Here is a 14,326-nt window from a genome sequence, read left to right on the forward strand (position 1 = left end):
ATCTGAGTTTGCAAAGAACGTGATGAGATTTGTGGCTTATGCCTCTGAAGAGCTCACTCAGTGAACAGGTTATGATGGATTGGTGCTGGACTGAGATGGTAAATGTGCCGTGTAAGAATGGGAGTGGAGAGGTAGTGGAAGGTGAGGAAAACCATCTCGTCTGTGTCCTTCCTTAGGCACTTTTCATGATCAAATCTGTTGGTTTTAACATGCATATGTTAGCTTTTGTGTTAGTGTGTGCTACCAGAAGAGAAGGATAAAGGGCAGAAATGAGCCCAGTTCATGAACGACCTCACCAGAAATGGCTCGGAAAATTAAATCAAGTACCGTACAGTAACATCAGGGCAATGATTTTCCAGAAAGTGAGTGTTTGGTTCAGCTTTCACATCACTGGTGCAGGCTTTTTAGAAACATTGATAAAACGTCTATGTTAAAATGTTAGCAATGCTTTTCTAATACTTCAATATATTTTGCCCTGATATAGAGGCTTGCCATCGGTTTGACAATTGCCAGTGGTTTGCCTCAAAATGTTACATACTCTGCTCTCCATTCCCATTTTAAAAATTAAGGTATAATTTACATGTTGTGAAATTGTTTAAGCTCTGATGTGTACAGCTCAGTGAGTTTTTTGTTTGTTTTTTTTTTTTGCGGTGTGGCGCTGCCTTGGGTCTTTTGTTACTGCATGCAGGCTTTCTCTAGTTGCAGTGAGTGGGAGCTACTGTTGGTTGCGGTGCGCAGGCTTCTCTTGTTGCGGAGCACGGGTTCTAGGCGCGCAGGCTCAGTAGTTGTGGCACATGGACTTAGTTGCTCCGTGGCATGTGGGATCTTCCCAGACCAGGACTCAAACTCATGTCCTCTGCATTGGCAGGCGGATTCTTAACCACTATGCCACCAGGGAAGTCCCGCTCAGTGAGTTTTGACAACTGTGTACACCTGGGTAACTCACCCCAATTGTAATATTAGCTATCTTTATGCTGCTTTAATAAATATCTTTGTGAAATTAATATTAGGAAACCAGCAAAACAGATGAAGAAATGTCTCTTTGCTGCACATAAGGTTTGGTTTTATGGGTCATTGGGAAAAGGATATGTTTAAGCTTGATTCTTTTAAAGTAGACAAAGTTCAGATAATTCAACAACAAAAATAAACACAAATGGCCACAAAATGTGCAGACTTTCAGCCTCACTAATAATTTTTAAATGCAAATTAAAACATGTCTCATCTCTCAGATCAGAACATTGATCTGATGTTGACAAGAAGAGGAGGTAGGAATTCATGTACTGATATTGGGAGTTTGGATTGCTACATCATTTCTGTGGGGTACAGATATCAAATTTTTATATGACCATTTCTCTAGATCAGGGCTACCAGTGGAACCTTTTGCAATGATGGGAGTGTTCTTTGTCTACACTGTCCAGTATGGTAGCCACCGGCCATTGGCTGCCACATTTTAACAGTCATCTAGCTGTTGAGCAGTTGAAATGTGGCTAGTACAGCTGATAAAATGAATTTTTAAATTTTTTATTTCAGTTAATTTAAGTGGTCACACGTGCCTCGTGAGTACCATTTAGACAGTACAGCTTTAAACCTGATTCTCTTCTAGTCACTTATTTTAAGGAAGTTATTAAAAATATGTATAGGTATATATATAAAGATACATTGCAGGATCATTCATAATTTTAGAACTTTTAGAAAACTAGAACTAATGTTGAACAGAGGGCATTACTTTAAACATTTTTGGCATATTTATGTGGTAGTGTACAATGTAGTCATTAAAGAGATAAATATTAGTATTGGCATGGAGTAATGCCTGAATGTTAAATGTATTAATAAGCAGGTGTGATAATATGATTTATAATAAACATGTATTTGGTGTTTGTCCAGTTCCTGGCACAGAGTTCCTAAAACCTTTGGGATTTCCTAGGTGGAAGGAGATAAAGGTTCATTTTGTTACTCATAACAAGCCTCTTTCAGCCACACCTGAGTTAATGTTAATGCGATGACTTTTGGAAAGCCCCTAAGGATGAGGTCTAGTTGTCAGAGTTTGGAGCTCTCAGCCTCACCCCACTCCACCCCCATCTCTGGGGAAGGGAGAGGGGCTGAAGGTTGAGTTAATCACTAATGACCAGTAATCACTAATGACCAGTGATTAATCAATCATGCTTACTTAATGAAGCCTCCATAAAAAACCCAAAGGATTGGGTTCGGAGAGCTTCGTAGTTGGTGAACACATACAGGTGGTGGGAGGGTGCACATCCACAGGGCATGGAGGCTCAGTGCCCCTTCCCACATACCTTGCCTTATACATCTCTTCCATCTGACTGTTCCTGAATTATGTCCTTTATAGTAAAGTGGTAACCTAATAAGTAAACTGCTTTCCTGAGTTCTGTGAGCCCCTCTAGCAAATTAATTGAACCTGAGGAAGTGGTCGTGGAAGTAGCCAACTTATAGCCCATGGGTCAAAAGCAGAGGTGACTGCAACAACATGGATGGACTTGGAGGGCATTATGCTAAGTGAAAGAAGTCAGACAAAGACAAATACTGTATGATATCACTTATATGTGGCATCTAAAAAGTAAAACAAACTAGTGAATATAACAAAAAAGAAACAGACTCACAGATACAGGAAACAAATTAGTGGTTACCATTGGGGAGGGGAAGGAGGGAGGAGCAAGATAGGAGTAGTGGATTAAGAGGTCCAAATTACTACATGCAAAATAAATAAGCTATGGGGATATGTTGTGCAACACAGGGAATATAGGCAAAATTTTATAATAATTATAAATGGGGTATAATCTTAAAAAATTGTGGATAACTATGTTGTACACCTTTTATGTAACATATAATATTGTACATCAACTACAGGAAAAAAAGAAAAAATATATAAACAGACCAAAAAAAGTAGAAATGACAGCCTGGACTTGCAGTTGGTATCTGAAGTGAGGATGGAGCCAGTCTTGTGGAACTCAGTGCTTAACCTGTGGGGTCTGACCCTATCTCTAGGCAGATAGTGTCAGAATTGAGTTAAAGTGTAGGACATTGGCTGGAGTCCACTGCAGAGCTGGAGTTGCTTGGTGTGGGAGAAACTCCTACACATTTGGTCACAGAAGTGTTCAGAGTGAGTGTTGAGAGTAGAGGAGACACCCAGGTGTTTTCTCTTTATAGCAGGTTATGGAACGGTCAGTGATGATTCCTTTTACGTTAAAAACCTGTGTGAAAATATGTTTATACATGAAAGTTTGGCAGGATATACACCAAACTATAAAAAGTGAGTAGCTCTAAAGGGTGTGATTATTGGGAAGTTTTCATTTATATTTAATATAATTTTGTAATGTTTGCTTTTTTTATGGTAAGCATGTATTACATTTATGATCAACAACAATAAAAGTTATTCCAATTTGAGAATATAAATAAAAATTTGATTCTTTACAACCAGGGTGGACTTTCTACTAAAGAAAAAAGCACATAAAGCTGACGTTTGAGGATTTGGGAAAGATATACTATCATAGGATATATGTATTACTAAATGTATCAAGTATTAATAGCTAAAGTCTGGGGCTTCCCTGGTGGCGCAGTGGTTGAGAGTCCACCTGCCGATGCAGGGGACACGGGTTCGTGACCCGGTCTGGGAAGATCCCACATGCCGCGGAGCTGCTGGGCCCGTGAGCCATGGCCGCTGAGCCTGCGCGTCCGGAGCCTGTGCTCCGCAACGGGAGAGGCCACAGCAGTGAGAGGCCCGCGTACCGCAAAAAAAGAAAGAAAAAAAACAAAAGCTAAAGTCTGTTATTCAAGCTGACTTGACTTGCCCTGTGGCTGAGAAGATGATCCAGGCTCAAGAGGGTGCCAGTTCTCAGCAGATCAAGAGTAACAGAGGAGGAAGGCAGTTAAGATTCATTTAAAACTGGCAAAATCTCTTAAGGAAAGCACTATGTGTGTGTTCGTTTCAGCAGCAATCTTAACTGTTTGTGAAACCTTAAATGTAGCTATGACTACCTAGAGGAATAGGATTTTAGCTTACATTTGAGATGTACTAGATCTGCAAAGCAAATAAGTGATTCTTTTTTTTTTATTATTAATTAATTAATTTATTTATTTTTGGCTGTGTTGGGTCTTCGTTTCTGTGCGAGAGCTTTCTCTAGTTGCGGCAAGCAGGGGCCACTCTTCATCACGGTGCACAGGCCTCTCACTGTCGCAGCCTCTCTTGTTGAGGAGCACAGGCTCCAGACGCGCAGGCTCAGTAGTTGTGGCTCACGGGCCTAGTTGCTCCGTGGCATAGTCGGATCTTCCCAAACCAGGGCTCGAACCCATGTCCCCTGCATTGGCAGGCAGATTCTCAACCACTGCGCCACCAGGGAAGCCCCAAATAAGTGATTCTTAAAGGCTTGGCTGAGGAAGACATATCTGGTAGCAGATGAGAATTATTGCTATAATAATATTCTGATACAAAGATGCTTATATTTTGGGGACCTATGGAATATACTGCATTGTGGTGGTATTGATGTAAGAGAATCATCTTTTGTGGGCTGCTTGTCAAAATGGGGTTCTTATGCCTCACGTATAAATTCTCTCATTCTTGTGCACATACTAAAGTTTGAGGACCACTGTCATGGGGCCTTGCACATAGTCTTCCTTCATTAAATAGCTGAATAATGTTTTCTCTCTCCCATGAGGGCCAGTAATTGGTCTTACAAATTACAGAGATTTTATCATTCATTTATTCAAGAAATGTTTGCATTTCTTCCACATGCCAGGCATTGTTTGAGGCACTTAGGAATACAGTGGTGAATAAGACACACATCTCTCATATGTATATTCTAGTTGGTATGGGTGGGGTGGGGGGAATGATAAGATGAAGTGAAGTAGGCATGGGAGTTGGAACCATGGGCAGGACTACTTAAAATTGGTTGGTCAGGAAAGGCCTCTCTGGGGAAGTGTCATTTCAGGAAAGATTTGGACGGGAAAAGGAGTCAAATGTGTATCTGAGAGGAAAATATTCCATAGAAGGGGAGCAGTTAGTATAAAGACCCTACAGGTTTGGCTGTATTCTTGGCATGCAAGGAGTGGAAGGGCCATTAGTGGGAGCATAGTGATTAAGGAAGAGAATCGGGGGATGAAATAAGAGAGGGTCTGATGATGGAACACTTTGTGAGCCATGGTAAGGGATTTGAATTTTTTTCCAAGTGCAGTAGGAAACAGATGGGTAGTTAAGCCAGCGGAAAGATGAAAGTTATTTCCATCTTATTAAGAGTATTCTGGTGGTTGTGCAGAGAACGCAGTGGGTGGGGGCAGAGTGGAGCACGGACACCAGCTAGGGCCTAACATGGCGGGCTGGGCGAAGATGATGGTAGCTTGAACTGTGGATCGAGTGAAGGTAAGTGAATGATTTCAGGCTACATTTTGGAAGTGGAGTTGATGAGACATACTGGATTCAGTTGGGAGGGCTGGAGTGAGAAATAAGCTTGATTCCTTGGCTTTGGCTACTTGGTAGCTGGTGATGCCCTTTACAAATATGGAGATGATGGAGGGACTTGGAGTTCGTCAGGGCTCTGGTGATTTAATTCTTGCTTGCAAATGAAAAAGCTTTTTTATTTGTAAGCCCAAATGCAGATTTCGTCCTTTTAATGGATTTACTCCCTGGTGCCAGTTGTCGGCACATAGTGTTCATTTACAAATGCGTAGATCCAGTTAAGTAATGGATACAAAAGTCTGTTGCTTGGTGAACATGGGCTCATAACATACGGTTTCTGGGATTTTAAAACGTTTTCCTTAGGTTCTGAAACTGTAAAGGATTGTTTTTTCCTTTAAGGCTGTTTAGTCTTTAAACAGGAGCCATTATTGAAGTATTGGTTTAGTGCCAAAGTTCTATATCAGTCTTTCCCCTGTCGCTCTCATTTTTCTTAAGTCCCACATTACTTAATCCTTTTGATTTCCATGTTTCTCCTGCCTCACTGCAATATTTTCATAATCTTATCAGTGTTGTAACAATGGACATGTTTGCAGGGAACAATTCTCTTGGTTGCTTCCAGAAAGTTTTCAGTAACTTTTCTATAGTGGCCTGCATATTCTGTTAACCTTATGAGAAAACCCTTTCTGATTTGTTTCCCTTAATGGGCGTCCTTTTGAAGTAAGGTTGCCATATTTACCAATTTCTTAGAGTTTACCAGCATTGAGTTTAATGAATGCTATTGGCAAGTGATTAAATAAAATCCTAGAATTTAAGAACTTGGAAGGGACCTTAGATTTTTTTTTAATTTAATTTTTTTATACAGCAGGTTCTTATTAGTTATCTACTTTATACATATTAGTGTATATATGTCAATCCCAATCTCCCAATTCATCCCACCACCACCGCCACCACCCCCCCAGCTTTCCCTCCTTGGTGTCCATATGTTTGTACTCTACATCTGTGTCTCTTATTTCTACCTTGCAAACAGGTTCGTCTGTACCATTTTTCTAGATTCCACATATATGCGTTAATATACAATATTTGTTTTTCTCTTTCTGACTTCACTCTGTATGACAGTCTCTAAGGAAGGGACCTTAGATTTCTGATTCTGAGTTTAAACCAGGGGAAGTAAGGGTTGTTTTACCCTAAAACATTTGGAAGTTATCTGCTGATGGAGAAGTTAAAGTGGCATTCAGTGTTTCCGGTGTTTGTTAAGGAAGATCTCTTTGTGTAGATCAGTGGTTCTCAAACTTAATTGTGTCTAAGAATCACAGGAAACTTACTAAACATGCAAAGCCCTCAGAAGTGTTTGATACCACAGACTTGTGAGGTGGCATCTACTTTGTTAATAAGCATCCTCAGGTTTTTTTGGTTTTTTTAATTGAAGTATAGTTGATTTACATATTGTGTTAGTTTCAGGTATACAGCAGAATGATTCAGTTATATTTTTTCTTGATTATATTCCATTATAGGTTATTATAAGATATTGAATATAATTCCCTGTGCTATACAGTAAATCCTTGTTGCTTATCTCCCAGGTCATTTTGGTTCAGGTAGAACTGTGGCCACATTTTGGGAGGGCCACAGAGGGCTAGATGGACACAGATGACTAAGCTTCCAAAACAAGATGTATTGATTAACCTGTATAGTGACTCCATCCAGCATCAGAAGAGCTTAATAATAGGATATTTTCTTTTACCCTGATCTGTGCTCAAGGTCTAAAAAACTTAAAGAAAGAGTTGTTGGGCAGAATTTAAGCAGTACCAAAATAAGAAAATTTATTTCTGTTAAATTGAGTTTGGGGAGATGGGATTTTCTGAGTTAAGAAACAAGGATGCATTTTCAATATCAGTCATCTTTCCTCAGAAGGGTAAGACTTAATGAGAGTCAGGTTCTAACTACAACTGAAATCTAGAGAGTCTCCCTCCAAACTCCTAGTGGACTAGTAAAAATGACTTGTGGAAAGAGCAAGTGTGTCTATATCTGTAAAGCAAGTGATGTCAGATTTCAAAGAAAACAAAACTGAAGCTTTTGTTCCCTTTTTAATGATAAAGAATTCCCTTCAGAATAATTTGTAGGACTGGTGTCCCTAGGCCTTTCAGTTTGAGGTTTCCTTATCCCACCTAAATAGGACTGAAGCAGAAAGTTTTATTGCATATGCTTCCACTTTCCAGCCTTTTAGCAAGTGTGTAGCTTTTTTTAATCATCCTTTTTACCCAGGTGTGATTGATCTCTGCTTACTGTGCTTGACTAAGTTTGTCCTAAGTTTTATTTTGTAGCAGTTACTTTACAAAGCTGCAGGGGGAAGCAGATAGCTGCTGACCGAGTTACAGTATGGAAGTTAACTTGCTGATGTGAACCCCTTGTTTTTCTCCCTGTTGTCTATTAAACACATGCTCACTGTAGAATTATTTAATTAACACATTATTGACCAGAGACATATTAATACGTTTTTGTTACCTGAATGTTATTGACCAGAGACGTATCAATATGTTTTTAGAGAATGATATAGTTAATTAATATCACCATGCTAAGTTGTTAGAGCTTAAATTGATCAAGGGTTCATTACACAACTTATGATTGCCGTTATCATTCACATTTTCCTCCGTTAGGTTTTTGTTCCAACCTTGTGTATATTATAAATGCAAGTTTATTACCATAATATTTTCTAAAATGACGCATCGTGAAGTTTTGAATGAAGAAGAATTTTTCAGTGAATTTTATGCAGATACTTTCTCTGATTGTCCGAGCGACATATATACGAGTGTCTCAGAAGATGATAGTTCTTCAGAGTATAGTTCTGATTCAGAGGATGTGAGTATTAGACCAATAAAAAGAGAAAAAAACCTTAGTGATTGATTCTAACACGGAAAGTGAAAATGAAACTTACGGTGCTGGAGAATGCTTCTTTGCTTCTACAGAAGAGTGGATTGAAGACAACATTTCACGAAAATTAGAAGACTTTACAGGTGTGTCAGGTGTAACTGTTAAATATAACCACCCACAAAGTGTTAGTGAAATAACAATTTTTGGTGGTGACTTTTTCGAGTTGGTCGCTTCTCAAACAAACTTGAATCACCAACAGAATGAAAAATCATATAAAAAGTATGATGAGGCTTTAAAATGGACTGATGTGACCAATAGTGACATGAAGGATTTCTTGAATTAATAATTTTGATGGGACAAATAAGAAAGTCACACTGGAAAGAATATTGGTCGACTGATCCCTTAACATGAAATACCTATCTTTCCAAAGATTATGACGAGAAGAAGGTTCGAACAAATAATGACGTTTCTTCACTTTAACGATACCTCGGAAACTCCACTTCCTGCAGACAGAATTTCAAAAGTTAAACCTCTTTTGGATTATTTTCTACCAAAGTTCCAGTCAATCTATATACCCAAACAAGAGCTATCACTTGATGAGGCGATGAAAGTGGAGAGGGTGATGCAGATTCAAAACCTATAATCCCAGAAAACTTACAAAATAATGGAATTCTGGTCAGCATGGTTAGGGAAAGTGAAACTGGATATATATGCAACCTTGGGATTTACAACAGTGTGTCCACATCTGAAATATTGTTGAAAAATAAAACCAGAGTTTTTGAGGCTATAAGAGAGAATCGTGGTCTACCAAACCAATTAAAGGAGATATCTAAAAACCTAGAGGGGAGAAATGACATTCTTACTGAAGGGAGAAGTGATTCTTCTATGGAAAGACAAGAGGTTAGTCTACATGGTGACAACTATTCATGACGCCTCCATGGCATCTACAGGAAAGGAAGACAGGAGGACTGGCTATCAGATAACTAAGCCCACTTGTATATCAGAGTATAATAAATATATGAAAGGAGTTGATCAGCCTGATCCATATCTGGCAAACTTCAGTATCTTCCAGAAAACTTGAAAATGGTATAAGAAAGTGGGTTTCTCTTTGAGTAATTGTGGTTTATTCAATGCGTTTAAGATTTATTGTAGCTTTAATGCACAGAATAAAATGACTTACAAGCAATTTTTGTTAGCAGTAGCTAGGGAATGGCTAACTGACCATGCTGGTGAATGTAGTGGTGGTCCCGCACCTAGTCCTTCTTGTGGCATTTCTAAAAGAGCCCCCCGCAAATATCCACCTTGTCGACTATCAGATAAAATAAAAGAACATATTCTAGAGGAAATAATACCCACAGGACTGAAAAAAAAAAAAAATGCTGCCAGGAAGTGTAGAGTCTGCTCTTCCAGGGGAAAGTGCAGTGAAACCCGGTATATTTGTAATAGATGTTCTGTTCCCCTACACAGAGGTGCCTGCTATACTGCCTATCACGGGCTAACAAAGTATTAGAATGCTTTAGTAAGACATATACAAAGTTTCAAATAAAGTGCAAAAATTTGTTGATACTTACTCAAATGCGGCTGTTTCAGTGTTCACTTACATAACAAATGGCTGGCCACAGGCGTTAGTTTCTGCAAAAATCCCCCGGTCAGTAATGTGTTAAGAGAAGATTTTTTTTTTAATGTAAAAAAATTTTTGCAAGTGCAAATTTTTATCATTTAATAATGATAGAAGGGATATACACTTTTAAGTTCCAAGTCAAGTGTGTTTATGTTGTGTTCACTGACCTAAAGTATAGGGAATATCCCTAGCCAGCCACTTCACTGAGTGGGTCTCTGGTGGAGAGTAGTTGTTTTATGATTGATAAGGGAATGGTTGAACACCTGACATTTTTGCCAGGTTACGCCAGTATTTAAAGTTATATCAGTTGGAGTTCTCTAGGATTTTGAGTCACAGAAAGCCATTCCAACAACTAAGCTTAAAAAGGAATTCACCTGTTTTTTTCTAGTACTTATATGGGTTCACTTTTTACATTTAGGTCTGCAATCCACTTAGTGTTTATTCTTGTGTATGGTGTGACATAGCAATCTAATTTTATCTTTTTACAAATGACTACCAACTTCTCCCAGCACTGTTTTTAAAAGTCCATCTTTGCCTCAGTGATCTAGTTAAATTTTAGTATCAACTAAGACCAAGTTTGTATCCTTTCCGAAATGCTCACCTTCTTCCTGTTTGTCAGATAATCATTTAAAACCTAACTTAGTTTATAGTGGCATTATTTGTCAAAACAGAGAACCTCATTTAGACTCAGACTGGGACACCAGAGATTTGTGTGGTAATAAAATTTCAAAATAAGTGGAGAATTGATTAGTATAGAAGTAAGAAGCATGCAGTTGAGTTGGTTTTCTGTGATATATTTCAATACTTTCATCTTTAAGAAAGTACTGTTCCCCATGTCATGTGAATTTCTTTTCTTTAAAAATAAATTATTAGTTTGGTTCACAAAATATAGGGAAGACTAACACAAGGGCTATGCCTGTGACCCCTTGGGCTGTACTTCCCTTCCATAAACACCTTTTAGAACCCCAGACTCATGCTGCCAAAGCATTCTCTCACATCCTAACAGCTGCAGAGTATAGTATCCGACCACGTGGGAAGCTTAAACAGACTCCCTGTAAGCGATGCCGGGGGTCCCTTCCAATTAGGTCTTCCAGCTGACTTTTGCCGGTATTAGGACAGCACTGGTTGTTCCAGCTGCCCATGTCCTAAAACTCTCACGAATGAACAGGTCACAGGCAAATTACGCCTGCACAGCCCTTATAACTTTTTAAAAGTTTTTAAAAAGGCCTTTCTTAAACAGGAGTGGCTAAGGCCCCTTCGCTATATCCAGTCTTCTAAGCCCCAGGCTGCCTGTGGCACCTGGATGGCAGCCCCTGGGGTCCCCCACATCCTAGGGTGGCGATGGAGGAAGGGCAGGCCAGGCCAAGCATGAAGAGTAAACAGTCAGTTTTATTGGGCTCAGACTAGGAATCCATGGGTTTTGAGGACCTCTGTGAATTTGTCAGTTTTCTTCTCTATGTTCTTTTCGGCCTGCTTCCGTAGCCTCATGACCTGCTGCTTTTTCCAGTAATGGATCTTGGCCTTCTCCTTTCTCTTCTCCCCCAGGGCAGCTGTTACTGCCTGGTACTTCCAGCCAACCTCATGAGCCAAGGGCCCTAGGTAGGCAAACTTCCGCGTGGGCTTCAGGCTCACAACCTTGAGGGCAGCGGGAACCGCCAGCCGCTTTTTCTTGTCATAGGGTGGCGGGAACCCTTCAAACATCTTGAGGCGGTCCAGAGTGGCCTGGCCTCGCTTGATCTTGTGGGGCAGCATGCCTCGCACTGTCCGCCCGAAGATGCGGCTGGGGGCTCGGAAGTGGTAGGGGCCGCGGGAGGGGTTGGTGTTCATACGCTTGCGGAGGAAGGCCAGGTACTTCCACTTGTTTCTGTAGAAATTGCCAGAAGTGTTGATGCCCTCACGGCGCACAACCACCACCTTTTGACCCAGAAGTACCTGCTCGGCCACGATGGTCGCCAGGCGGCCCAGGAGATGGCCTCGGCCATTGAGCAGCGGGACCTGCCCCTCCGCCATCTTCAGCAGCCCCCTGGGAAAACATGAATTTCTTTTACCCGATGACGCAAGAAAATAATTTCCTGGAAAACAGAATAAAATAAAAGATCCCGGGCATCCCTGTATTTGTAAAGGCAAAGAATAAGTTTTAAACACTTGCAGATTGAATTCATCCCTCTGCAAGGAATCCATTTTGCTAACTCAGTGAAAAATGGCCTTGGATTAACTATAGAAGAATAACCCAAGACCTGTGGTGCAAGTCCCTGATTCAGTGAGGTAGAGGTTTATTTTTAACATAAACCTCTACCTCAAAATGACTAAACATCAGATCTCTGGGAGTTGATGACATGTTCTAGAGCAGTGTCATCATCTTTTCAAGTGCCCTAATTCTTGGTAGCAAGGGAATTTAAAGTCACTTTTTCTTCAGGACAGTGAAACATATAAGCTCTGTGCTTATTACCTTTTTGCAGCAGTTCCTGTGCCTTGCTCAGTTACTTCCTCCTGTGAACAATTCTTTATTTCCATGCCTGTGGAAGAAAATATAGTCTTGTGGTTAAAAGCATAAAAGGTTAGACAGATCTGTCCTAGCTCCATCATTTAACTTGATGTAAAGTGGGATAATAATAGTACCTGTCGGGCTTCCCTGGTGGTGCAGTGGTTGAGAGTCCGCCTGCCGATGCAGGGGACATGGGTTCGTGCCCCGGTCCGGGAGGATCCCACATACCGCGGAGTGGCTGGGCCTGTGAGCCATGGCCACTGAGCCTGCGCGTCCGGAGCCTGTGCTCCGCAATGGGAGAGGCCGCAACAGTGAGAGGCCCTTGTACCGCAAAAAAAAAAAAAATAGTACCTGTCTCACAAAGTTGTTGTAAGGATTAAATGACTAGCACATAAAAGCACTCAGAAAGTGTAAGTTGTAGCTAAGTCAGAATTCAACGTGAGTGTAGACTGCAAAATGCTTAGGGGTCTGGAACCTCTAAGATCTCTTAAGAGTCATTTTTGGACACATTTCCCCCAAGGTGGCAAGCATAATGAATATTACAAATTTTTAGAATTATGCTAACCTCAGTCAATAATCCATAAATTATCCTTCCAGTTAATTTATGAAGAACAAATTGAGTGTTTGCCTGGGGATATGAGCTTGGGGTGAGAGAGAGGGTATTACAGATTTGGAAGGGGCACATGGGAAGTTTCTGAGTTCTGGCAATTTGTCCTCTTTGTGTATTTTGTAACTGCAGTTAAGTGCATATACATTTATAGCTGTTATATTTTCTTGAGTTATTGACTCCTTTATCATCATGAAATGTTCCTTTTTTGTCTCTAGCAATATCTCTTTTTTTAAAAACTATTTTGTCTCATACTTCTATAGGCATTGCTATAGACTAAATGTTTTAATCCTCCCAAAATTTACATCTTAAAAACTAACTCCCAATGTGATGGTATTAAGAAATGGAGCCTTTGGGAAATTATTAGGTCATGAGGGTAGAGCACTCATAAATGGGATTAGTGCCCTAGTATAAGAGATCAAAGAGAGCTCCCTTGACCATTCTGGCATGTGAGGCTATGGTGAGAATACCCCTATGATCCAGGAAGCAGGCCTTCACCAGACAGTGAATCTGCCAGTCCCTTGATCTTAGACTTTCAGCCTCCAGAATGTTTGTTGGTTATAAGCCACCAGTCTTTGGTATTTTTGTTGATAGCAGCCCAAACTGACTAAGACAGCTACTCTTTCTTTTATGGTTAACTGTTTGCATGATATATTTTTTACATCCTTTTATTTTCACCCTACTTGTGTCTTTGAATCTGAAGTGTGTCTTATAGATAGCATATGGTTGGATCTTCTTGATTCCAGTCTGACAATCTCTGCTGTTTGGTTAGAGTGTTTAGTCCATTCACATTGTGCTATTGACATGGTTATACTTATATCAGCCATTTTGTCTTCTGCATGTCTCTTGTCTTTTTTATTCCTGTTTCTTTCACTGCCTTCTTTTGTGTTAATTTTTTTAGTGTATCATTTTAATGCTTCTGATTTTTTAACCATCTGTTTCTTAGCCAAAGTTTCCTAGTGGTTGCTCTATGGTTTACATTACGCATCTTATTACAGTCTACTTTAATGCTACGTAATTCCAGTAAAAAATAGAAACTTTGCCTCAGTATAGCTCCATTTCCTCCCCCCTCCTTTGTGCTACCATCATCATATATTATATCAATATATTTTGTAAACCCAACCATATAGTGTTGTAATTATTTTCTTATAAATCTTTCTGCCTTTTAAAGAAATTAAAAGAAGAAAGAAAATAACGTATTTATAGAACCTTTGATGTATTTACCATTTCTAATGATCTTCATTTCTTCATGAAAATTTACCATCTCCTTTCAGTCCAAAGGACTTCTTTAGTATGTCTTGTAAGGCAGGTATGGTAGCAGCAAATTCTCTGTCTTTATCT

At 39.9% G+C, this 14,326-nt stretch overlaps 2 protein-coding genes across 4 annotated transcripts in view; one reads left to right on the top strand and one right to left on the bottom strand.

The window, feature by feature from the left end:
• TTC1 (tetratricopeptide repeat domain 1) overlaps positions 1-14,326 on the top strand; it is a 73,335-nt gene that overhangs the window by 22,847 nt on the left and 36,162 nt on the right. The window lies entirely within an intron of this gene.
• Positions 11,292-12,547, bottom strand: LOC112403243 (60S ribosomal protein L13a-like). Its single transcript, XM_024750623.1, has 3 exons — positions 12,513-12,547; positions 12,343-12,409; positions 11,292-11,916 (listed from the first exon to the last, which is right to left on the bottom strand). The coding sequence occupies exons 2-3, from the start codon at positions 12,405-12,407 to the stop codon at positions 11,292-11,294; spliced, it is 690 nt and encodes a 229-aa protein (XP_024606391.1). The 5' UTR covers positions 12,408-12,409; positions 12,513-12,547.

This window comes from Neophocaena asiaeorientalis, unplaced genomic scaffold (genome assembly GCF_003031525.2).
Source record: "Neophocaena asiaeorientalis asiaeorientalis breed wild unplaced genomic scaffold, Neophocaena_asiaeorientalis_V1.1 scaffold527, whole genome shotgun sequence".
Lineage (NCBI taxonomy): Eukaryota > Metazoa > Chordata > Mammalia > Artiodactyla > Phocoenidae > Neophocaena > Neophocaena asiaeorientalis.

Excerpts from the sequence above, each read along its gene's own strand:
- LOC112403243 (XM_024750623.1), bottom strand. The coding sequence starts at position 12,407 with ATGGAAATAAAGAATTGTTCACAGGAGGAAGTAACTGAGCAAGGCACA. Across the intron at positions 11,917-12,342 it reads ACAGGAACTGCTGCAAAAAG|GGGGCTGCTGAAGATGGCGG; the intron begins GTAATAAGCACA and ends ATGTTTTCCCAG.